Here is a 22,886-nt window from a genome sequence, read left to right as displayed (position 1 = left end):
GTCCCTTCTGCCCCAGTGCAGGTCCACCTCCCTGCAGCACGGCCGGAAGACTTGGAGCGAGGGCACCACGTGCTTGGTGGCTGCACACATGTCCTAGCCCATGTGTGTGCTGGCGTTCAAGAGATCCTCTGAGAGGCCGGGCCCCAGAGCCAGGTGGCACCAGAGTGTGACATCCCACAGGCCCTGTTTGGGGAGGGTTCTTTCCCCAAACCCAGTGAGTATCTCATTCCCCCTGAAGCCAGGCATATCCAACAGGAGCACAGCCACTTTCCTGTGTATTAGGGAGAGCAGAGGCAGGCAGCGGCGGGCAGAGGCAGGCAGAGGTGGCATCTGGGAGACATGACCCTGAGTGGAAGCAGAGGGGTGTGCAGGTCACAGGCTATGGCTCTGTTCCTTCAGGCTCTGGTTCCAACACCCAGTTCTTCCCTGACACCCATGCACCCGAGGCTTCCGCAGGCTCAGAAGAACCAGGGCATCGTGGCCACACAGGCCCTGCTGCAAGCCAGGGCAGAAGAGAAGTGCCAGCACCAAGGGCTCCTTCCAGGTGGGGGTGTCGTCCCAAGCACCCCAGTAAGGACCCCGGGTGCTTCCAACTCGGCAGAGTCCAAGCCCAGCAGCCACCCACCCTGTCCCCAGGCACCACAGTCTGCAGGCTCCCTGTGCCATTGGATGGGGTCCACCTCAAAACCTCCAGAGGTGGTGGGTCAGCATGCCTAGACCACCCCCCTGTCGTTCATCCTCCGTACTGAGGTTTCTGTCCCTCCCACATCACAGCCAGAGCCTGGGTCTGTGGGCTCCCCTCACCTGCTCCATCTCTGCCCCCATGCATGCATGGTCCCTCTATAGGGCTCTCCGTCACCTGCCCCAGCTGCACCCCATGGCACTCCAGGCTCTTTGAAGATGGGGCCCGGCCCCCAGCCTGCACGTGCACAGGCCTTCCCAGGTGATGCCAGGCCCTCTCAGCACACCACCTTGTACAACATCACCTCCCGGCTGCGTCTCCCTCATTCAGCAGTAGGTGTGGAGCTTCTTCCCCACACGCCAATCCCTGGGGGAGATGCCAGAGCCCATCCGTCTCGGCAACAACCCTCCTGTCCCAGACCCCCAGTGCTCTATGGTCCCTGGAGGACCCTGATCCAGATGGACAGGAGCATCTGTCCCATCTCATGCCGGCTTTGCCCCTTAAGGCAGCGGCGCCCCTGTGAGGTCGGGCTGCACGACCCCCGGGTCCCTGTCTGTAGGGGACACCTAGCGCTCCCTTCCAGGTAAGCAGGATGAGCCCGAGGACTCTCCAAGCATGAACAGCCCCTGCCAGATCCCACTCAGAAGGCTTCAAACAGCCCCACCAAGGGTCTCCTGCCAGCTGCTCCGGCCCCTGTATTGTGCATGAGCATGGGCACCTGCCAGTTATGTTTGAAATGTTAGCACCAGAAGGCCAGACCAGAGGCCCAGACCCCCGTCCATGGATCCCAGCAGCTTCCACCATTCCAATGGCCCCTCTCCTGCATCCCCACTCTATGCAGGGTTCTGACCTGGGTGCTGCCTGCAAGGCCCCTGCTCCCCACTGTACACACTGGTCTCCCCACCCTCAAATCACCCCCAGCTCCGTAGATGCCTCAGACATGTACCCCAACACAGGTGTGGCCCCTCCCCACACTGTCCCCCCAAAGAGAGGGGCCCATGATGGCGTGCACACAGGCCCGTCTGCATCTATCTCATGCCCCTTCATGCCCTCCGGGGCTCCTCTGCTTTCTGCACCCTCCAGGGAACACTGTATCCCAAACAACTTGGGACCATCTCTCTATAGCTTGATGCTCTCCCACACCTCTGAGAAAGGCCACGTCCTGACCGTCAGCACTTTCGCCCCACCATGCCCCAGCCAAGGTGACAGGCCTCTGAGCCTTTGCACACACTGTTCCCATCTGCCTGGAGGCTGTTCGCAGAGCCTCTCCCTGCAGAACTGCATTAACTCCCCGAGGTGTGAGTGGAGGCCTCTCCAAACTGTACAGGTTGGGGGACATGGGACAGGACAGGGCGTGGCACCTGGCACGTGCTTCTAGAATGAGCATATGGAAGTGGAGCCCAGGCCCATCCTGGCTGCTCTGAGGAGGATGTCCACTGGAGCCTTGGCTGCCGTGTGTACCTGCCCAGATGCTTTCCTGGGCTTCTGCCCGAGAAGGCAGTGCTTGCCCTCATCACTGAGGAGGGGTGAGTCTAATCCCAGGCCTTCTTTTACTCCATTACGGTTTTGCCAGAGGTGGGAGAGAGGCAGGAGCTTGCTGACCCAGGGGTATTCCTACAGGGACTCTGGACAGCATGGGTGAGGCTGGGCTGTGGGGGGCGGGCAGCTCCACCACCAGCAGCTCATCTGGAAGCTCGACTGCTTCCAGGGACTCAACCCTTAGACCCAAAGGAAGGTGGGTGACAGTTGCCAGGGCCTGCAGAGTTGGGCCCAAGGCAACGCTCATCATCCTTCACCTGGAGCAAGCCTCAAGCCCAGAGAGGCTGCTAAGACACACAAGATGGGTCAGGAAGGTCAGAAGCATGGCCCCAGCCCAAGTCCCTGAGCAAGAAGCAGAATTAACCAGTTTTTTTTTTTTTAACCAGTTTTTATCTCTCCTAATCACTGGTCACTGTGAGGAACTCTAGTGGGGCCATCAGGACAATGGGGAAGCAGGGGGGTGGGTTTCTGGGGGCCTGGAGTCATGGAGCTGGCCTGGGCCACTGTAGGTACCATGAGGCTGGGACTTCTAACCTGGCCGGCGGCATAGCTGGCGGCTCAGACACTGCTTCTCCTGGCCCGTTTCCCCCCAGGCTCTGGCCAGGCTCCAAGGAAACATGGGTGTGAGCATCATTGGGAGGTTACTGGTGTCCTCTGGACTGAGAGGAGGATGGTCACTATCTCAGGGACTTACTGGGACACAGAGTGAGCGCAGGAAGTGTTGCCAGACTCCATCAGCACCACCGTTAGCAGATTATAAAGGGGACTGGTTGGACAGACATGTGGTCTACCCGATGGAGCGTCCCTCCATCTCAGAAAGGAAGGAAGGACACCTGCCACTGCAGGGACACGCTGAGGACATGAGGTCAAGTGACTTAAGTCAGACGCAGAAGGATACAAGGTCCTGGTGTTGTCAGACTCACAGACACAGAGAGTAAATGGCAGGGCTGGGGCCAGGGGTGCAGGTGGGGTCAGTGTGTCATGGGGACAGAATGTTCTGGAGCCAGATGGGGGGGACGCTGGCCCAGCAGCAGGAATGTGCTCAGTGCCCCTCAACTGGATGCTGAGAAATGGTCAACATAGCAAGTTGTATATTATATGTATTTTTCCACAATTTAGAAAAATAGAGATTGTTTCAAAGAGGGCCCAGTCCCTGAATCCTGACTGATCCTCTGCCTGGACTTCAGCTCTCCTGTCCCTGCACAGTTGGGGTCACGCTCTGGGCTCCTCATGTGGCCCTCTGTCCTCCCCACACTCCTCCACCCTCTGTCTCAAGTGGCTCACAGGGGCCTTGTGCTCGTCACAAGCATGACGCTCCCTGGGAAGTGACCCCACCCAAGGGACACACTGGGAACACCCCTCTTGCAGCCCACTGCTGGTGCCTGGACTTCCAGTGGGGTACAGCCTGCAAGCCTTGAGTCCCTGGGTGGGGGGGGGGTCCTGGCTCCAAAGTGGGGACTCAACAGCCCCCAAAACTGACTTGTCCAGAACGGTACATCCGTTAGGGTTTCCCTGAAATACCCATCTTTGCTGCTGTGGTCTGTGTGCTGCTCAGCACTCCTCCCACGGGGTCGTGGCCAGCAAACACACTTCAGGCCTGCGGGTGGAGGCACGAGCAACAAGGTCTGGGAACGCAGGCCCCAAGGGCTCCTATGGGCTCTCTGTGGGGGGTGCTGTCTCCATCTAGGGCAAACACCCCCCAGACTCTTCACTTTTCTTAGGCTGACAACAAAAGTCAGGAAGAAGCCATTAAGGAGAAGACACATGAGCTGCTGTGGGAATGGAGGTGGGGGTACAATGCTTTCCTAAAGACCCTTCTGTGTCACTGGCCTTATTCCAGCAAGTGACACTTTGTTGCAGAATTTTTTAATTTAAAAATTTATTTTTATTTTTATTTTTTTAGGAAAGGCTTTCCTCTGAGCTCCAGCCTTGGCTGCTAGCAAGCCGACGTGCACGGCCTGTGATTTTTCATCCACAGAACAGTCTGGGGGCAGCCAGCACCAAAGCCCCAAGTCACACTGAAGTGCACTTAATCCGCCCTTAAGCATGTGTGCCAAGGTTACTGCAGAGCCCAGAGCGCCTGGCCTGCCTGGGTCCTGCCCAAGGGGCTGCTGGGTGTGCAGGTGTGTCCAGTGAGCAGGCCGTCAGGCAATGAAGCAGAAACACATCAGAGCCGCCCTGGGTGGAGTCCGGGAGCTCTGGGCATGGGAGCACCTGCTGGGGTCAGAGCAGCACAGTTGAGCACCCCAGAGGAACATCCAGGCACTGAGCAGGCACTGGCGTGGATCCTGTCATCATGGATCTGGTATTTGTCCAAAGGGCCAGGATGAAAACTCATGTCCACGCAAAAACCCAAGAAGGGAGTTTACAGCACGTTATCCACACACAACAAGCAATGTGCCCCTGAGCAGGAATGGTTACCCTGCATTCTGTGCAGACAGTGGGCCATGATTCCATACACTGGGAACAGAGAGATCCCCTCAACGCTACACCGTGTGACCCCAAGGACCGGGCACCCTGGGAAAGGCAGAGCTGTGGACACAGGAGAAGAGGAGCAGCTGCCAGGGGCTCAGGGCAGAGGGATGAACTGGTGGGGACACAGGAGACTTTCAGGGCAGGGAACACTCTGTGTGACACTGTTGCGGTGGATGCTGGTCATCACACATTTGTCCAGGCCCACAGAACGTGTGCCCACCCAGAGAGACCCTCGCACGAACCATGGACTCTGAGTGATGACGATGTGTCTGCCTGGGGTCATCAACTGTGACAAATGAGACAGTGGTCATGGGCAGCCCGTTGGGAGGAGCACGGGTTTATGGGAAATCTCAGCTCTCTCCCTCAATTCTGCTGTGAACCTAAAACTGCCCCCCAAAAATGAAGTCTTAAAAGTCAGAGAGCAAGAGCCCATCTGAAAATTCTGCTGTCTCTCATTCTGGGGACCTGGACCAACAGCCAGCAAACACCTGTGACCTTGGGCTGCCCCCACCAGGATGCTGAGAGGGCACCAACCCAGGCAGGGCCCAGGTGCTCTGGAAGCGGCTTCTTCCAGTGCAGCTCAGAAGGAAAATGGTCATCTTTCTGCTAGAGAAGTCTGAGCCCATCAGCTTCCTTCATTAGCCACCTGTGGCCTCTGCTTGGACATACGCCTGTGTCCATCATCTCCATCATCTCCCTGAGGACCCAACCTCAACCTGTCCATGCCCCAGCCTGGCACATCGTGAGGGAGCGGTGCAGCCAAGTCACAAACAACACAGCCAGCGAGGACTGAAGCCATCTCCTTCCTGCTCCCTGGGATCCTGGTGACACGTGCCCATCTACCCACCTGGTCCACGTGTCTAGGGGGCGAGCAGGGCAAGTCCCCGGCCAGAGGCGGCCTGGAGAGCAGTGGCTGTGCCGTTGCTTCAACACTGTGGACATTCACAGAATTAATCTGCTAAGAGAGCAGATAAACCAAATCTGGAGTTTCCATGGCAACGCCTCACAGCTGCCAGCCAGTGCAGGAGGGAGCAGGAAGCTCCCTGGTAGAATTTTATGGGAACCAGCTGCCCCCCACCCCGTCCCAGTCTTGATAGGGTCCCTGCAGGCAGGCAGAGTGGGACCACATGGCGGAGTGCCGAGACCCGCCCACGTCCTTGTCTGTTTTCCTGGAGAGCAGGAACCAGGAGGTAGATCCTGACCAGGCTCCAGAACAGCTGGGCAGCTACTCTATCCTCTCTCCACCCCAACACCCTCTCCCTGGGGAGGCCTGCCCACAGTGGGTCCCACCCCATAGGCTGGGGCAGGTCCAGGCCCTGGGAAGACCCGAGTACTTTCTCCGTATCTGTCGCCCAGGCTTACATGGTAAGGATCTCTCATCCACTGAGAATGTTTTCCAAGAGCTCTGGGGATTCAGTGTCAAGGGGGTTCAGACACAGCCGGTGTTTGCAGAGCTGGGAGACAGGGGCACCGCCTCCCCCAGGAAGGGCTCAGCTGAGCCCAGGGATTCTGCAGCCCTGCTCAGCCTTCTAGGCTGGGCTCCCGCCAGCCAGCAGGTGTTCATGACTCACTAAAGGTCTGCGGGAGCCACTCCCCACACCTGTGCAGAAGCCACACCCGGGGAGCCAGCAGGGAGGATACACACAAGTAAGCAAACTCGATGACAATCGCCAGAGTGGAGCAGAGATTCAGCCAGGCAACGGTATGAGGAGACTAGGGACCTGGCCCCACTTGTTGCTCTGAGCAAAGCAGGAAGGGCGGCACCAAGCCCACCAGCCATGCAGAGCCCCCCAGCCAGTGTCCTGCAGCCCCCCCGCACCTCAGAGCAGGTGCATCAGTCAGGTTCCCTGGAGAAACAACCAATGGGATATGTGTGGACAGAGAGGTTCATGTCACAGAATGTGCTCATGCTACAGTGTGGATGGACCATGTCCAAAATCTGCAGGGCCAGCGGGCTGGCAGAGGGTGTCTCTTCTCAGGGGACCCCTCTCTTTTTTCTCTTAAGGAAAGCCTTCCACTGATCAGACGAGGCCCATCCACACCATGGAAGACCCTCTCCTTCACTCAGCATCAGCTGATGGCAATGTTAATCCCATCTGAAAAATACCTTCATGGAAACATCTAGACTGGTGTTCAGCACACATCTGACATCTGGGGACCATGGCTTGGCCAAGTCAACCCGTAAAAATAACCCTCACCACAGGGACCTGAAGGGCCTGGGTCCCCTTCCCGTTGTCTCCATGGGATACTGCATGGTGGTATCCACAGGAATCCCAAGAACCGGGGATTAATGTGTTACAATGTGCACGTGTGGCATCAGCCGACGGAAGCGAGGACAATGCAAACCAGAGAGGCCACGTGCCTGGACGCTTCCTGCAAGAGCCATCCTCACTTCACTCCCCCTAAATGTGGCATGGGCATTTCTGCTCCTATGGAAACATCAGCCACCTACCAGTCAGCGGGGTCTCCAGAAGGATCTAACCAAGGGGACAGCGTCCAAGGGGAAACTGCTCGCTTTACAAAACCTACAACTAGCACTATCTCCTCCTGCTTTGTTCTTTGGCATTCCTGATCGACTCCAGGGTTAGTCCACAGGCCCAGCTCCCCCCCCTGATGTGCCATCCAGACCATGGACCACCCAGGCAGCCTCCTGAGCCAGGAGCAACACCCCCAAGGGAAGGCGGCCTCCAGCCCCACCTGTGGCACCACCAGGCAGCTTGCTGGACACCACGGGGGCACAGTGCTGGCGGGCCTGACCCGTGTGGCAGGTGTGCCTTCTGGCCGTGCAGCAAACAACAGAGAGCCTCTGATGCCTGTAAACCCTGGGGTCCCGCGTGACCTACCCGACTTGGTTGATCACAGAGAAAAAGGGGAAAAACTCCAGTTGCCAAGGAGACCACTTCAAATAAGTTTCTGGGAGCATCGGGTTACATTCCAGAGTCTCACACCCGTCAGCAGGAAGACCATCCTGCAAAGGCCCTAGTCCCCGGACAGAGCCATAGCAGTCACTGTCACCCCACCACTCTCCCCTGACACCCTCTCCTGGCCTGCCCCCCGTGTCCTCGGAGCTGTCCAAGAACGGACACCAACAGCTACCAAGGGATGAGCAGAAGCAATGCCCCCAGAGCCATCACAACACGAGGCAAGACCCCTCCCCAGCATCACCCGAGGGCAGCTGAGGGAGAAGAAATACAGGTGTGAGGCTCAGGGAGCAACGCTCATTCTATTTCTTGTGCCCTAGACAAGAGCAAGGGATGCTTGGACCCTCTCACATGCCCACATGCACACGCACATACACACATGCACGCACACTTGGGAGCAAGGAGCAGGGCCCCAGCCAGCGGGGTGCTGGCTGGCTGTGTGGCTTGGGGTGCAGGACCCACCCCCCACCAGGAAGGGACGCTGACCACTGACCCGACCCCCCTTGGGGGTGCCTGGCCACTCACACAACACCTGGCACATTCTGGGCTCGGGAAGCGCCAGCCTGCATTATCAGGATTAGCACAGTAGGTAACCACTCCTTTCCCTGGTGTCCTGTGAGGACTCCTCACCTATCTGTGCCTCTTGTACACATTCTTGGCTTTTTCTACTCATGGCCTTAGACCGGCTGGGAGGCAGCCTCAGTCCACAGCAAATAATGGACAGTTGTCTGGGCTAGCTGGAGTTACGCCCTCAGCTTGGAGACCACAAGCTCTGAGGCTGCGAACCTTGAAGGCTGCAGGGTCCACTAAGTGGGCTCTACGGCCGGGTAGGGCCTGGGGCTTAGGGGGCCCACCTCTCAGGTCTGCTGGTTCTGGCTAGGTAGGATGCAGGTCCAAGGTGGTCAGACACCAGAGTTTTAAAGGGAAGGAAGAAATCCAGATTGCTATGGGAAATATCTTGATTTTCAAATATTGACAACTAATTCAAATGTTAAAAAAAATACCATACAGGCTAATAGAAACACATCTCTGGGCCAAACTGGCCCTATGAGCACCAGCTTCTTATTAAGGAATTTAAACCTAGAGCAGGAAAAGATCTGTGCTTTTAAGTTGGCATCACATCCTTCCCTTGGTCCACAGTCATCAGAGCTGCCGGAGGAGGGGCTCCATGCAGGCATCACTCATGGTGACAACTGAGGAGGATGGGTAGGCAGTCCCAGGGCTCAGGTATTAGAGCCACTGCCTGTCCCCTCTCATGGGTCTGGCTGGGTGCTCTCACTTGGGGTCTCTGCTGATGTAGGTGGGTGGCAGCTGGGGCTGCAATGTGGACAGTGGGCTAGACATCCAAGGCGGGGCATCAAGTGGCTTCTGAACTCAGATCTCATGGCCCCACTGATCAGGTGAGCCATGTGGGCATCTCAGAGCACAGCCACTGGTGCCAGGAAGGAGGGCCCCAAGGATGAGCATCTAGAGCCCCCCACAACCAGCCTGGATGCCCCAGGCCAAGGCTGCTGTGCCCCGCTGGTCTGCCAATTCGCCAAGGCCCTCCCACCTGCCCAGGAGTGCAACAAGGACTCTGCGGTCCGCCACACCCAATGCAGATTCAGGGACCGGGGAAGGGGGTGGTTCTAACAAAGCGGTGGCTGAAGGGACCCCCTTTCCCCTCAGTGAGCCTCATGTTCTTTTTTTTTTTTTAAGATTTTTTATTTTATTTATTCATAGAGACACAGAAAGAGAGAGGCAGAGACACAGGCAGAGGGAGAAGCAGGCTCCATGCAGGGAGCCTGACGTGGGACTCGATCCCAGGTCTCCAGGATCATGCCCTGGGCTGCAGGCGGCACTAAACCGCTGCGCCACCGGGGCTGCCCCGAGCCTCATGTTCTTAACTGAAATGCCAGGCCCACACAGACCCAGGCAGGGTGTCACCCCCAAGACCACAGGTGAGAGGTCAGAGTATCCGGGGCATGGGGGCACAGGGGTCCTCTGGGTCAGCCATGAGCCACTGTAGAGGGGATGTCACCCCACCAGCCCTTTGGTTGACAGTAGCCATGGCTTTCTGCAGAGGCCCTCAGGCCCCTGGCCATAGGCCCCAGCTCTCTTCCAGGATGCTCAGGAGGACCACATAAACTGAGGCAGAAGCCTCAGGAAAGTCGCCTCCAGGAGCAGAGAGGGGAGCCTGGCCAGCCTTCCCCTGACAACCAGCTCCACATCACAGCACTTGTCCAGCCTGGGGTTTATTTGTCTGTCCTTCCTTTTTTTTCTCTTTTCAAGGAACTGTTAGCATTGAGTGGGCTCCTGCCCTCAGGACCTGAAGCTATGCCGCCAACAACGCCTCCCTGTGCTGGGAACTCCTTCAGAAATATTTATGCAGCTTTCAGAGAGCCCAGGTTGGAGGCAGCCTCTTTTGCTCATGCACACGCACACACTGCCCGCCACCTGCAAGCACGGTCTATCCAGGGCACAGTGCTGGGATTGGTGGGGAGGTGATCAGGTCCCCATAAGCGTGTTCGCACACAACCTGGAACCTCCCTGGTGCCTCAGGTATCCCCACAGACCCGCCTCAAGCAGGTGGCAGAGAGGAGGGACCCTGACACACCCTCCTGGGGAGGCTTTGCAGGAGTCCAGACTAAAGTCGCAAACCAAATTTGTGTTTCGTGTTCACGGGATCTTATCTGTGTCACTCATGTTTTATGGGCCGCATGTCACCGAGGTGGATGAGCACCGGCAGAGCAGGCTCCAAACCTCATGACCTGCGTCGGCAACCTGGCAAATTCTCCTTATTTTAAACTAAGAAAGTGGCTCCCAAGCACCAAGCTCTGTGTATTCATCAGCCCTGCAGAGACCCAGCAGTGATGGCCCGCTCCAGACAGCAAGGTGATGCTGCTGCTGCTCTGGGCCACCACGCTACCACGCGGAGGGCTCCCTTTATCCAGTGGCAAAATGCACAGCTGAAGAATGTGCTTTAATGAGCATGAACGTGAAATCCTTCCGCCCCTGAGCATCAGAGGAGGAGGAAGTGAGCCCAACAGACGGCAGCATACTTCTGGGCCTGCGTCATTGGGGCTGCCCACACGGCGAGGCGGGCCCCCCATTCATTCCGGGCAGCGCCTGGGTGGAGGCTCACTCTGGGGGTCTCAGCCCAGCCCAGCCCCGGGGACAGGCAGCCACAGCAGCTGCTCGGCCCTGTCAGTGACAGGCTCGAGTGTGGCAGCCACGGATTACAGCCCCAGCCCCAGCTGTCGCTAGGCCTCGTAAAAGTGACTCATGCGTGTCCAGGCTGAGAACCTGGAACCATTTTTTAAAACTAAACTTTTAATTTGAGATCATTGTAGATTTGCACGTAGTTGTAAGAAACAGCGTGGAAAGATCCCATGTGCCCTAAATTTACGCATTTCCCCCAACAACAACATGCCATAAAACTAGAGGTGCCATGTGACACCCAGGGTTCCAGTGTGGGTTCAGTGTAGCACCGTCCTCACATGGCACTGCATGCGTGGGCCTGGGGACCCGAACCATTTTCTAAGAGGAGACCTTTCTGATTCTCAAGGGCATGAGGACACATCAGCACTGGCCTGCAGCTGTTAGCGGGATGGAGAGTGGGAGGGTGGTGGGTTGGGGTCATGCACACGGAGCAGCAAGGGCGGGGCTCCTTGTCCCCTACACCCCTGATTGGGCAGCACTCACCTCCGTGATGATGAAGAAATCATCCCCGGGCTCTCCTTGGACCACGATCTTCTCTCCGTCCTCAAATTGCACAGGCTCCAGGGCGTCTGCCACAGTCAGGCGCTCCCATTTCTCCAGGGACTCTAGAGCGGGCGACAAGGAGACCGTCACCACACTGTGCACCCCCTGCTCTGCACCCCAATGCTTTCTCAGGAAGCGCCGTGGGTCAGCCTTCGCTAGGACAGCAGTGAGTGAGACAGGCAGCACATTTCTGTGCTGGGAGGGCCTGGGCGGTTCACCAGTGAGTCAGGCGGGATGTATGGGGACAGGGTCTTAGATCGGGCTCTGTGCTCACACACATTGTGGTTTAGCTGAGGTGCTGGGTGTTGGAAGTGGGGCCTGTGAACCCAGCATGAAAACACTCCTGTCATCTTTAGTTGAAAGTTGCCTGTGTTCTTGCAAAAACACCATCATAGCTAAGCACTGGGAATACTACGCCGTTTAAAATTATTTCAGAGTGGTTGGAGCAATTAGCTGTTCACTAGAATCACCATTCATCACGGCTCAACTGCAAATGCATTTATGTCACAGCAATGTGCATTGCAAGCCTTCCATTATTTTAGGTCAAAATACTTAATTCCAATGCCATGCTCATCTTTACAGCTTGCAAATTATACATACCTTTCTGCCTCTCCCCATACCTTCCCCTCCTTCACTGTCCATCCCTAACCCTCAGGAAGGAAAAGGAAAAAAAAAAAAAAACCAATACGCTCCTTTGGAAGAAAACGATTGTCTGATTAACTATTTCTTTTTTGGCAGAAAAACCTTCCCTGGCCTATACTTATCAGATGCTACTTAAGTAGGTCAGCGGCTAAAAATACAGAGCAAAGCATTTATTTTAGAACTAGGTTAGGAGCGGGATTTCTCTGCTTTAAGACGCCTGCCAATGCTGTGCGTACAAAGGACGGGCTTTCGCAGAGCCGTCAGCATACGCGCCCCGCTGGCCCGCCAGGAAAGGTTTGCATGGCCAGCGTTGCTCAGGAACCGGAGCCAGTAGCATTCCCACACAGAACGAGTCCATGCTCATGGTGATGCCAGCCCAAGGGCCACATGGCCCAGGTCAGGGAAGGTCCATTCTCACCGTCCCATCAGCTGATTTCTCCATTACATCGGAAACGTGTAATACTCTGCAATCTGAAGGTCAAGACACGCAGAGCTGTGTCCTCCAGTGGCAGAAATCTCAGGAGAACCAGCAGAAGACACAAGGGGAATGGCAGTCTCTGGCCTCAGTTTTTGAACCGGATCCAGTCTCTGCGGCAACGCAGAACACACAAGCCCTGGGAGTCCTTTTGCAGCATTCGAGGTCTCAAGCCTTAGGTTTCTGGGAGCTGGCTGTCTACCCTACAGGGAAGCAACAGGCCCCTTTCCTGAGAGGGATCTCAACATCGGACCAGACACGATTGCAGGAGGCAGCCAGCAGCCGCAGCCCGAGACCTTGTGAGGTGCCAGACACAGAGCGCCAGGGTGGCTTCTGGGCTCACGTCTCCCTCAAGCCTGCCCGGGTCAGTGCCCGTCACAGGCCGACCCCAGTGTCCACGCGCAGAAACCAGACCTCCAGGCCCCAAATGCACAACTGCCCCCCGCCATGCCCCTTCCTGCTGGCGGAGGGATGTGAGCTGAGGGCAGGCTGGCAGAGCAAGACTTCCGCGCCTCCCCGCAGACCTCCCTCTGGAGGATTCTGTGCAGTCGGGGTGACTGACAGCGAAGGGATGAGTCTCGTGGCTGCTCTGCCCGATGGCCGCAGAGGAGCACTCACTGGCAATCCATTCATCGGGGGGAACAAAGCTTATGGACAGGTGTGACCAGAGCATGAAAGGGTGCTTAATGGACAATAAAAGGAGGATGGATGTGGAAGGTGACCATGGGCCCCAGAGTCCTAGGCTTGGGGATTTCTCGTGGGGGTAAAGTACCCCTCACATAGCTCCGTGGAACCCAGGGACCAGCTTGTGAGGCTGCCAATTTTCGTTTCTCCAAGAATGATGCTGGCCACAGAGTGCGGCGTCCCTTCATAAGATGTGTCCAGCCCAGGCACCTGCAGGAACAGACTCACAGGAACAAGGCCTCCACTGGGGTGACAAGAAGGTTCTGGAACCAGGGTGGGGTGATAGGGGCACTATACTGAGTACAGACGTCCTGACAGGAGAAATGGCTGGTGCGGAGAATGTTGCGTGATGTGCTTTCACCCACAGAGGAAGAGAAGAACCAGAACCTTCTCTCACCATCTCACAGGGTCTCTGCGAGGACATGGGGTTAAGCTGCTGCATGCACCCTGGCTAAGTGCTGAGGCCAGGGTCAGAGGCCCCATGGTGCCCTCCCTGCCAGGCCTACTTTACTGTTTTGGGTTAAATTACTCATATTCACTACAAAGAACTCAAGAAATACATCAAAGTGTAAAAAATGTGAAAAACTGCCAAGTGCTACCCAGAAATAGCTGCTGCGACGTCACACAACCTGGCTGTGTCTCCAGTCAGAGACCCGGACAGAAAGACAAGCAGAAATACTCTTACACATATGACCCACCAGCTGTGTCACCTTTAATGTGAAGTCTTAAATTCTACTTTACGAGCCAAGAGTAACTGAGTGTCTTTTTCAATGTAAGATACATTCTTTTCTAAAAGATTCGCTTTTAAAGGATCATGGAAAAAACACCAACTGAGTCGTCAGATTGAAGCATATGGAATGTCTGCCTTTTAGGTCAAAAAATGTAGAAAATGGGCCATTTCATGTGGCTTGACTCGACAGACACTGAATTTCAGGCAGCAATGGCTCTGTTAGGACAAGCTGGCTCCTCCTGGCCTCACTATGGGTTTTGGGTTTTGCTCCCTGGTGTGGCCTGTGAAGGAGTGAACACACTGCATGCCACCCACCCTGATCGGGGTCTTCTGGAGCCCACCTTGGGGGTGCTGGCCATCTGTGGACACCTCGGGCCTGGCTGAAGGGTGCCCTCCTCCCTGCTCCACTGTGGCCCTGCCCTGCCCTATGCCATTCCAGCGTGTCACAGCCTCCATGCTCAATCTCATCCACTTTTCTTCATTTGGAGAAAAAGTTAATCAAAAAAGTAGTGTGAACAACATAACCAGCATCTGTCCTGAATAAAATCATATGAATACTCTGTCATAATTGCTTTGGATCTACTTGTTAAGGGTTTTATTAGTTAGTTAGTTAGTTAGTTAGTTAGTTAGTTATTTTTAATTCAAGCATAGTTGACCTTCAGGTCTGTTTTTTAGAGTGATGTGAAATTCCACTGGTAAAATCAAAGGCCCCTTGACATCAAGCTCGGCCTGACTTCTCTTCTGCCCTGGAAGCCATGGCCTCTAAAGACCTGGCAGGCGGTCTCACACCTTTCCTGTAAGACAGCCTCATGGATGCTACAGAGGGCTGAGGCCCCTGCTGCTTTCTGCTTCTGAGACCTGCACTAACCCTGAGCTCTGATCCATTGGTTTGACTGCATTCCCCCCACAGGACGGGGCAGACTTCACATTGTTTCCACTCCCCATCTTCAGGCCACTGCTAGCTCACTGGATTTGTGTCCTTGATGAATCCTACACTGGATTTGTTTTCTGTTTCCTCGGACATGCTCTCCCTGCACCTGGGTTCTTTTCTGTGTGTCACTTGCTCTGAGCGTTCCTCTGTTGTTCTGGCACCTGGGGCTGGTCTGTTTGGCTGCCGTGGCTTCTCCCTCCACTTATCTAAGCTTGGTATGAGCTCAGGGTGGTGGCGTGGGGGGGGGGGGCTTCTTCCTGCCCTCCCCTCCAAACTTCCACAGGAAGGGCAAGCAGTGAGTCCTCTCTTCGTCTCCAGATGGCAGGGACCGGGCAGAGGGAGAGCCCAGCTCCCAGCAGTGCTAAGGGTCAGCCCCGTTTCCCCAACAGCTCACACCACGCAGGCAGGTGACCTGGATTGCTGTGTCCTCATCCGTGAGTGTGAGCCTTTTGCTTCTTTTCCTTTCTCACTCCATTACATTCTTGGAAAAGGAGGATACTCTGCATTCACCTCTTTACCCAGCAGCCTGGCCTGGGGTTGCTGCTGGACGCTGCTGGTTTCCAACAGTTCTCAGGGGCTGGGCACTCAGCTGTCCCTCACCCTCCTAAGAGCACCCCTCTACGGGCTAGAGCTGCCCCATCCACAGGGGAAGTTGCCAGCCACCTGTCAAGTGCTCGACACAGGTAGGGACCATTAGCTTCACTGCTGAAAGTTCTGCCAGACAAGGCTGGTCTGCATCAGCACCTGACCATCACATACGTTACAGCAACTTCAGAACACTTACAAAAATCTTGCTGGGAAAAATTTTGTTGATGCTCCTGAAAGCAACTGAGACGTAGCCATTGTATTTATCAGACCCCAGGACAAGAAAGGACAGAAATGCAGCAGGAAAAACCACACTTAGCAAAAAAACCAAAAAGGGTCAGGGAAGGCAGCTCAGCACAGTGTGCTACATTTACTGGAACACGAGATGGGCTTTCAGCTCAGAACTGATGGACATGGAGGAAGGGCTGGAGGGGACGCTGGTGGTAGAGGGACAGACACCCAAAGCTTCTGGGATGAAAGCTCAAACACTTGAGCAGAGGGTCATGGTGGCCTGGGGGAGCAGACACAGAGTTCTTGGGGTGTGTGCATACGTGTGTGAGTGTGTCTGTGTGGGTGCATACATGTGTATGAGTGTGCTTGTGTGGGTACATGCATGTGTGAGCATGCCTGTGGGGATACATACATGTGTGTGAGCATGTCTGTGTGGGTATATACGTGTGTGAGCATGCCTGTCGGAATGCATGCATGTGCATACATGTGTAAGAGCATGCCTGTGAGGGTACATACATGTACATGTCCCAAACTTGCACATCAACAAGAGCACTGAGCCTGCCAGGCATGCAGGGAATGTGGAAATGACTGGGGTCAACAGGCAACACTCAGACGAGACTGGAGGAGGCCACACAGCACAGAGAGTCTCATACGGGGTTGGGGCCACTGACCCAGGATGGAGACCTTGCTGAGAAACTCCTCATACATCTTGCGCTTTCTCAGTGTGCTGCCCTGTTTGGAAAAAAGGAGAAGACAGAGAAGAAGGTGGGTCTTCATGCCTGAATTGTTTCAATATCCCCAAATTTCTCCAAATGACTCTCAACTCTTAAAAGGAAACCCTTTGAGGGGAGCCTGGGGGACTCTGGGTGAAGCGCCTGCCTTCAGCTCAGGGATCTCAGGGATCAAGCCCCTGCTCAGCAGGGAGTCTCCTTCTCCCTCTCCCCCTGCCTCTCCCCCTGTTCACTTGCTCTCTCTCAAATAAATAAATGAAATCTTCAGAAAAAAAACTTTAAAAAAAGGAAACCCTTTGAGAATTCCATGTCTCAGAAGCCCCTGAGATTCCACCCCACGTCTCCCCCACATCCAGGCAGCTGTACCTCCCCTTGCCAGCAACAGTGACCTCATCCAGGCTGGGCCAGTGACGGGTCCATACAGTGAGCACTCAATCCACCAGAGTCCCACACTGGGCTTTCCCTGTGCTGAGGGCAGGTATCCCCAAGGTACAAGGGTGAGGGGCCCTGACTGAGCCAGCTCACCGCATACCCTCACCTCAGTCAGACACACATAAATGGGAGCAGCCAACACCAGTGAATTCCCTGGACTGGATGTGCCTAAAACTCATGCCTGGTGAGAAGAGTCAAGGAGCTGCTTCTTTCCCAACCAAACGGTGGCTGAATAAGACAAAACCTGTGAACCCCATCAGCCTTTATGTAAATTAGAAATGAGAATCCACCCCAAAAATTAGAATCTGAATGTGAATTAGAAAAAGACACCTCATTCTTCAAGCATGCATCCTGGTGAGCTGGTGGCCTGATAAGCAAATGAAGAGGAAGCCCAGCCTCCCTATGGCCAGCCAGCTCCAGCCCAGCAGATAGAGAGCAGTCTGGACTTCAGCCCCTCATCCCTTTGCACAATGTACACACTCCATAACTATATATGGTAGCCCTGCCAACGAGTACTGGTAAGTATGGCCCTTTCAGAAAACACAGATATGCAATCCACCAGCAGCCTTATCCATCGATGGGGGCTAGAAGTTCACCTGGGATGTGAAAAGGATGGAGAGGCCAGTGACCACAGACTAGACAAAGGTGGGAGGGAGAATGGTGACAATGAACAAGTGCTCAGGCCAGGGCAGCAGCGGGTCTGTCAGACACTTGGATCTGCCTAACTTTGTGAGAGTCCTGTCAAATGAGGACATAATTACATTCATCCCCAGAGGAGGAGGCAGGCTCAGAGGGGCAAGTGACCACCTAGACTGGGATCATAGGAGCAGGAATAAACCCAGACTGGGCTCTACAAGTCCCAAAGCTGGGCGATGATGATGACAGAGATCCTGGTGATGGTGATAATGGTGATATTGATGATGGTGGTGATGGTGATAGAGGTGATGGTGATGATGGTGATGATGGTGATGACAGTGATGGTGATGGAGGTGATGGGAATGATGATGGTGATAATGGTGATGATGGTGGTGATGGTGATGATGGAGGTGACAGTGATGGGGATGGTGATGGTGATGGTGATGATAGGGATGGTGATGGTGATAATGATGGCGATGGGGATAATGATGGGGATGGTGTTGAAAGTGATAATGCTGATGGTGGTGATGATGGTGACAATGGTGATGGTGGTGATGGAGGTGATGATGATGGTGATGACAGTGAGGGTGGTGATGGGGATGATGATGGTGATGAGGATGGTGTTGATGGTGATGATGATGATAGTGGTGGTGATGGTGATGATGGCAATAGTGATGATGTGGATGACGGGGATGGTGATGATGGGGATGGTGCTGATGGTGACGATGGTGATGATGGTGGCAGAGGTGATAGTGATCATAATGATGATGTGATGGTAGTGGTAAAGATGGTGATGATGATGGTGGTGGTGGTAGTAGTGATGATCCTTACTGAGCACAGCGGAGGAGGACTGACAGGGAGGATCAGCACATTCCCATTCCAACTCCAGATCACTCATAACACCCCCACCCTACTCTTAGCTCAGTCTTTCCCCCTCTGGGACTCAGTTTCCCCTTCAGAAGAATGGTTAGTTGGCACCAAGTTATCTGTGTCTTCGACCTGGGCTCCTCCCCACCTTCCTCCAGACTTCCCACTGCTGCTCTCCCATGCCAATACTATCTCAGCCCAGCAGGCTCCTTGTCTGCTTCCCACTGAGACACAGAGGGAGGGCTACCAGCCTCAGAATGACTCCTCCATCATGAGAGATGGGGCTGGAGACTTCTGCAAACAGACCCTCAGCACTACCAAGAAGCCCATCCCAGGAAGAGGTGAGCAGAAGCAGCCCAGCTGAGACCTCCCAAGTGCTTCTAGGACTGGCACCTCTGAGGATCGGCTCTGACCAACCACCTCAGCTAGCCACTGTTACAGTCTCCACTCTATAGCAGGTGTGGAGGCTCAGAGAGGGATGATAACCTGCTTGTGTCCATGTGCCACTAAGTGTGGGGTCTGGGTCAAAGCAGGATGTTGATGCAGAATTGGTGTTCATGCCACGGAGCTGTAGACATGCTAGGTATCTTCCCTACATAGGGATGGGAAAAGGCCCACCCAGCACCCACTGTGCACGCCCTTCAGCCACACATCACCATCTGTCACTTTCATTTCTGGTCAGAGAAAGGGAGGCTGAGAGATCCCCCCACTATGCCTGGCCACCTGGCTGGCTGAGCAGAGCTAGGACTGCCTAGCCCTTGGCCTCCTGAGGGTCAACCCACAGCAGCTCTGAGAGCATTCAAGAGCACAGGGTTGTTTTCAGATAGGCCTGCAGATTGGGAGTGGGGGGGCTCAACACCCATTCCAGAGAGCAGTGGAATCTGGGGGCCTGCCTGTCCTCTGTCCCGCAGGGCCTGATAGCTGAAGACAAGGTGGTCCGGGCAGATACCAGAAGAGCGCCTGTCCCCAGTGTATACACATAAGGGCCCCAAACAGCACCCAGAGCAGATCCAGGAGCCGCGAGTAAGGTACAGTTGTGCCACTGCCTGGTTGGGACGGCTGCTCCATGCAGCCTCACTGCCTGACCCAGGGGTACAAGGGTCGAAGGCAGGGGAGGACAGCGTTAGGAGGCTGTGGCAAGAGGCCAGCACATGGAGTCCACTGCGAGGGACAACCCTTGTCTTGCACAGCCAAGCCGACATGAAATGTGCAGGAGCAGGTGGGGGACCCTGGTGAGCCAGGACAGGAGGGGCAGAGCAAAGTGAGGGTGGGGCAGGTAGGAGCAGGACAAGCCCCGAGGCAGGGAAGAGACTGAGGCTGTGCTGTGCATCTTTTCCAAAGCTCAGAGTGCCCAGGGGCCCAGAAGCTGATCTGGGGAGTCCAGACAGCTGTGGGTCAGGCTGCTGCCCCTCACTTGGCAGCTGGGCAAGCACCCTGTCTCTACAAACTGCATCCTCAACTGCACGACTCCTGCCCTAGAGGATCCCGTGAAGGTTATAGGAGCCAACCTGGGCCAAGGGACGTGTTGATGGGGCCCAGGCCTCTCCAGCACTAAAAAGCCTGGAATCCTAGGAGGGTCCTGACAGCCACACAGAGACCCACAGGCCCCTCCATCCAGCAAGGCCCCAACAGGGCTAGGGACTCAGCCAGTGGTCCAAGATGCCTTATGGCTGGATGAGACACCATCAGCATCAAAGGTGCTTCTGTGTGGCTGTAGCCTATAGCCAAGGTGAGGACACAGCCCCAGACCACCTGCGGTAGAAAGAGGGTATTTCCAACACTGTGGCTGCCATCAGGGCAGGTGTGGATGCCCACAGTGGCAGTAGGCTCAGCCCAGGCCACCTGAGGTCCCTGCCAGCCATGGAAAAAGCATTTCTTCCAAAACAGCAGGGACACCCCCCAGTGGAACACAGACACATTGGCTCAGGGACCTCAGACATCAAAGGGCAGCACAGCTGGCCTGTCTGTCTCCTGCTGCAGAATGACAGTGGCAGGCACTGCAACCCTCAAGTGAGAAGACCAGCTGCAGGGGCTGGCTGAGGTGCCTTCCCCTGGGGTTGGTGTCCCTCTGTGACAAAGACTACAGGTGAGGCGAGGTGGGAGCCTGAGTGTCCTTCATGCACCAGGAGGGAGGCAACCCTTGGGCACTCTCTGCCAGAGAGGCTGGTGCATGACTCTTGCTTCAGGGGTATGGGGCAGTCTGATGAGGTTTTCCACCTTGTGCAGCTGCCCATTCCTCACGCAGGGAGTGCGCACCCCACAACTGACCCAGGAGGGACAGGCAGGGAGGGCATAGGCAGTGCTTCCTGACCCCTGCCATGCTGCACACGTGGACATGGAGCCTGGCTCTGCTCAGTGCCTCATGGAGCTCTGTCCATCCCTCTCCACTACATGGAGCAGCAGAGGGAGGCTTCTGGATCAGATGTCCTGGGATCCCTGTCACCTGAATGCACAGGGAGGGGCCGTCTCCCTGGAGAGACACCCCTGGCGGTACCCCCACTCCCTGTCTCCCCTGTGGGAGTGAATGCGTGGTTTACACTCTGCATGACAGCTGCCTCCAAATCTGCCCAAACCCAGGACTGATGCAAACACAGGCACCCTCCTGCAGGACACTCCCTTCCGGGTCAGCCAGCACTGTCATTTTCTTTCCCAAGATGCAGAAGCTCTGCAGACTCCCAGCACAGCCATGACTATTCTTAGTGCACAGGGATCCAGAATTAAGACAGAGGAAGTGCCAGCTGCCTCAGTGGTTTGGGAACTTCCCTGAATACAAGGTTCCAGCCACAAAAATCCCACAGCCAAGAAGGGCTCAGCGCTGGGGATGGTGAGGAACAATGGCTTATGCAATAGGGGGCCAGGTGTGTGAAGGGAACTGCGGGGGACAGAGGGTGCTGGGTCCTCTCCCAAACCTGCCCCTTCCTGGGAGGGGGGGGGATGGTGCCTCAGGGTGCCCCACCTACACCAGCACACATTCAGCTGCTCTCTCCTGATCTCTCCTATCCACAGCTCTACAAGAGCCCCTGACACACAGCGGGTGCCCAATCAACGCTTACTGAGTACACAGATGACGGGTTCCTCACGCACAGAGCCTGATCAAACAGTTGCCCAAGACTGCGCTGAAACCTTCCTGTGTTGTGAAACCCTGGGTGTTGCAATGGGATGAGGATGGGCAGGGTGGGGGTGTTGGTGATCCCGAGAGGGGAGGCAGCAGGAGCAGGACCCCATCTTCAGGCTCCCACCTGACTGAGCCATGAGGATGTTTCAAACAAGTGTTCCCCCAGAGCATCCCCACATCACAGTCCCTCCCTGGAAGCTGCAGCGTCCAGGCTGGCCTTGGGGAGACAGCCCAGTCCCAGAGAGCATGTGGGGGAAGCCAAGGGTCTCCCAGCAAGCAGCTGGCCTTAGTCACCTCCCTGTGGGCTGTTAGGACCCCTCCTGGGGTCTAGGCCCTGGGATCTCAGCAGACACCATCCCTGACCCACAAAGTAAAGCACCTGGTGCAGCCATGACCACCTAGCGAGCCTAAGTGACTAAGAAGCGAAGTTTCCCAAAGGCCAGGTGCTCAGCTCTGGTGGCCTCTTCCCAGTGATGGAGAGGGACCAAGACGGTGCTGGGAGGTCCTTGGACCAGTGTGGCTGGCCCAGAGCCTTCTGGCTCCCTCACTGCTGCCGGGGTCAGGATGCTTTCCACCATCTGCAGGACAGCCTCCAGTTGGCTGCAGAAGCTCCTCTGTTGAAACTACTGCAGGGCTCCCCACACACCCCCAGGTAGGAGCTGAGGGCTCTGTGTGAACCGTACCCCACGTGACCTTTACATTCCCATTCATGGTGGTCTCCCTACTGCTCCACAAGCATCCAAGCTTGTGCCATAGGGCCTTTGCCTGGACACTCTTCTCCAGGACTTGCTGGTTCCTTGCCTCTGCTGTTATGCCACCTTATCCCAGGAGGGGGTCTTCAGGGCCTTTCTATAAAACAGTGGCCCTCCCAACTCACAGTCCCCTCCACCCTCTTCTCTGTTGTAATTATCTCTAAGGAATTGTCACCACCTGAGATACTGCTCTACTAACTAACACGCAGGCTTCCCGAGGGCAGATGCTGCGTCTGTGGTGCCCCCTGATGCATCTCAGCCCTGAGAACAGTGCCTGGTGGGTGGTGTGTGTAGGATGAGCACTGAGTGGGCACTGGAAGAGCCTGCCTTCTCTCCCCAGGAAGAGCCTCTCGGTTCACAGCTCACCTCTAGGAGCCTCTGTGCACCTGCCACAGCCCCAACCATCGCACAGGGACCCACACCTGCCCTGCACCAGCTAAGAGTGCATGTGGTTGCATGGAAGAGAAAACCTAAAATGACAGAGGCAAAAACACCTGGGGTTGACCCCTGTATGAGGATGTCTGGGGCAAGCAGTCCAGTCCCTCTATGCTGGGGCCACCAGAGAGCCACGCTTCTGGCATCTCTTTGTTCCACCACCTTGGTGAATGGGTTCCATCCTCAGAGTCACCTCATGGTCCAGAATGGCAGCTGGAGCTCCAGCCATCACAACCCCATTCCAGACAGCTGAAAGTAAATAGGGAAAGAAAGCAAAGA

At 55.7% G+C, this 22,886-nt stretch overlaps 1 protein-coding gene across 6 annotated transcripts in view; it reads right to left on the bottom strand.

Annotated features, from left to right (window-relative positions):
• The window catches only part of PRKAR1B (protein kinase cAMP-dependent type I regulatory subunit beta), a 126,094-nt gene that overhangs the window by 5,676 nt on the left and 97,532 nt on the right, over window positions 1-22,886 (bottom strand). For all 6 annotated transcript variants that reach the window (XM_041750876.1, XM_041750877.1, XM_041750881.1 and 3 more), the window contains 2 exons: window positions 16,311-16,371; window positions 11,302-11,423 (listed from right to left, as the gene is read on the bottom strand). In XM_041750876.1, the coding sequence (XP_041606810.1) occupies window positions 11,302-11,423; window positions 16,311-16,371 (183 nt within the window). The remainder of the gene's footprint in view (window positions 1-11,301; window positions 11,424-16,310; window positions 16,372-22,886) is intronic.

The sequence above is a fragment of the Vulpes lagopus genome, chromosome 3, assembly GCF_018345385.1.
Source record: "Vulpes lagopus strain Blue_001 chromosome 3, ASM1834538v1, whole genome shotgun sequence".
Lineage (NCBI taxonomy): Eukaryota > Metazoa > Chordata > Mammalia > Carnivora > Canidae > Vulpes > Vulpes lagopus.
Note: the sequence above shows the minus strand (reverse complement) of the source record. Positions and strands in the feature narration are given on the sequence as shown.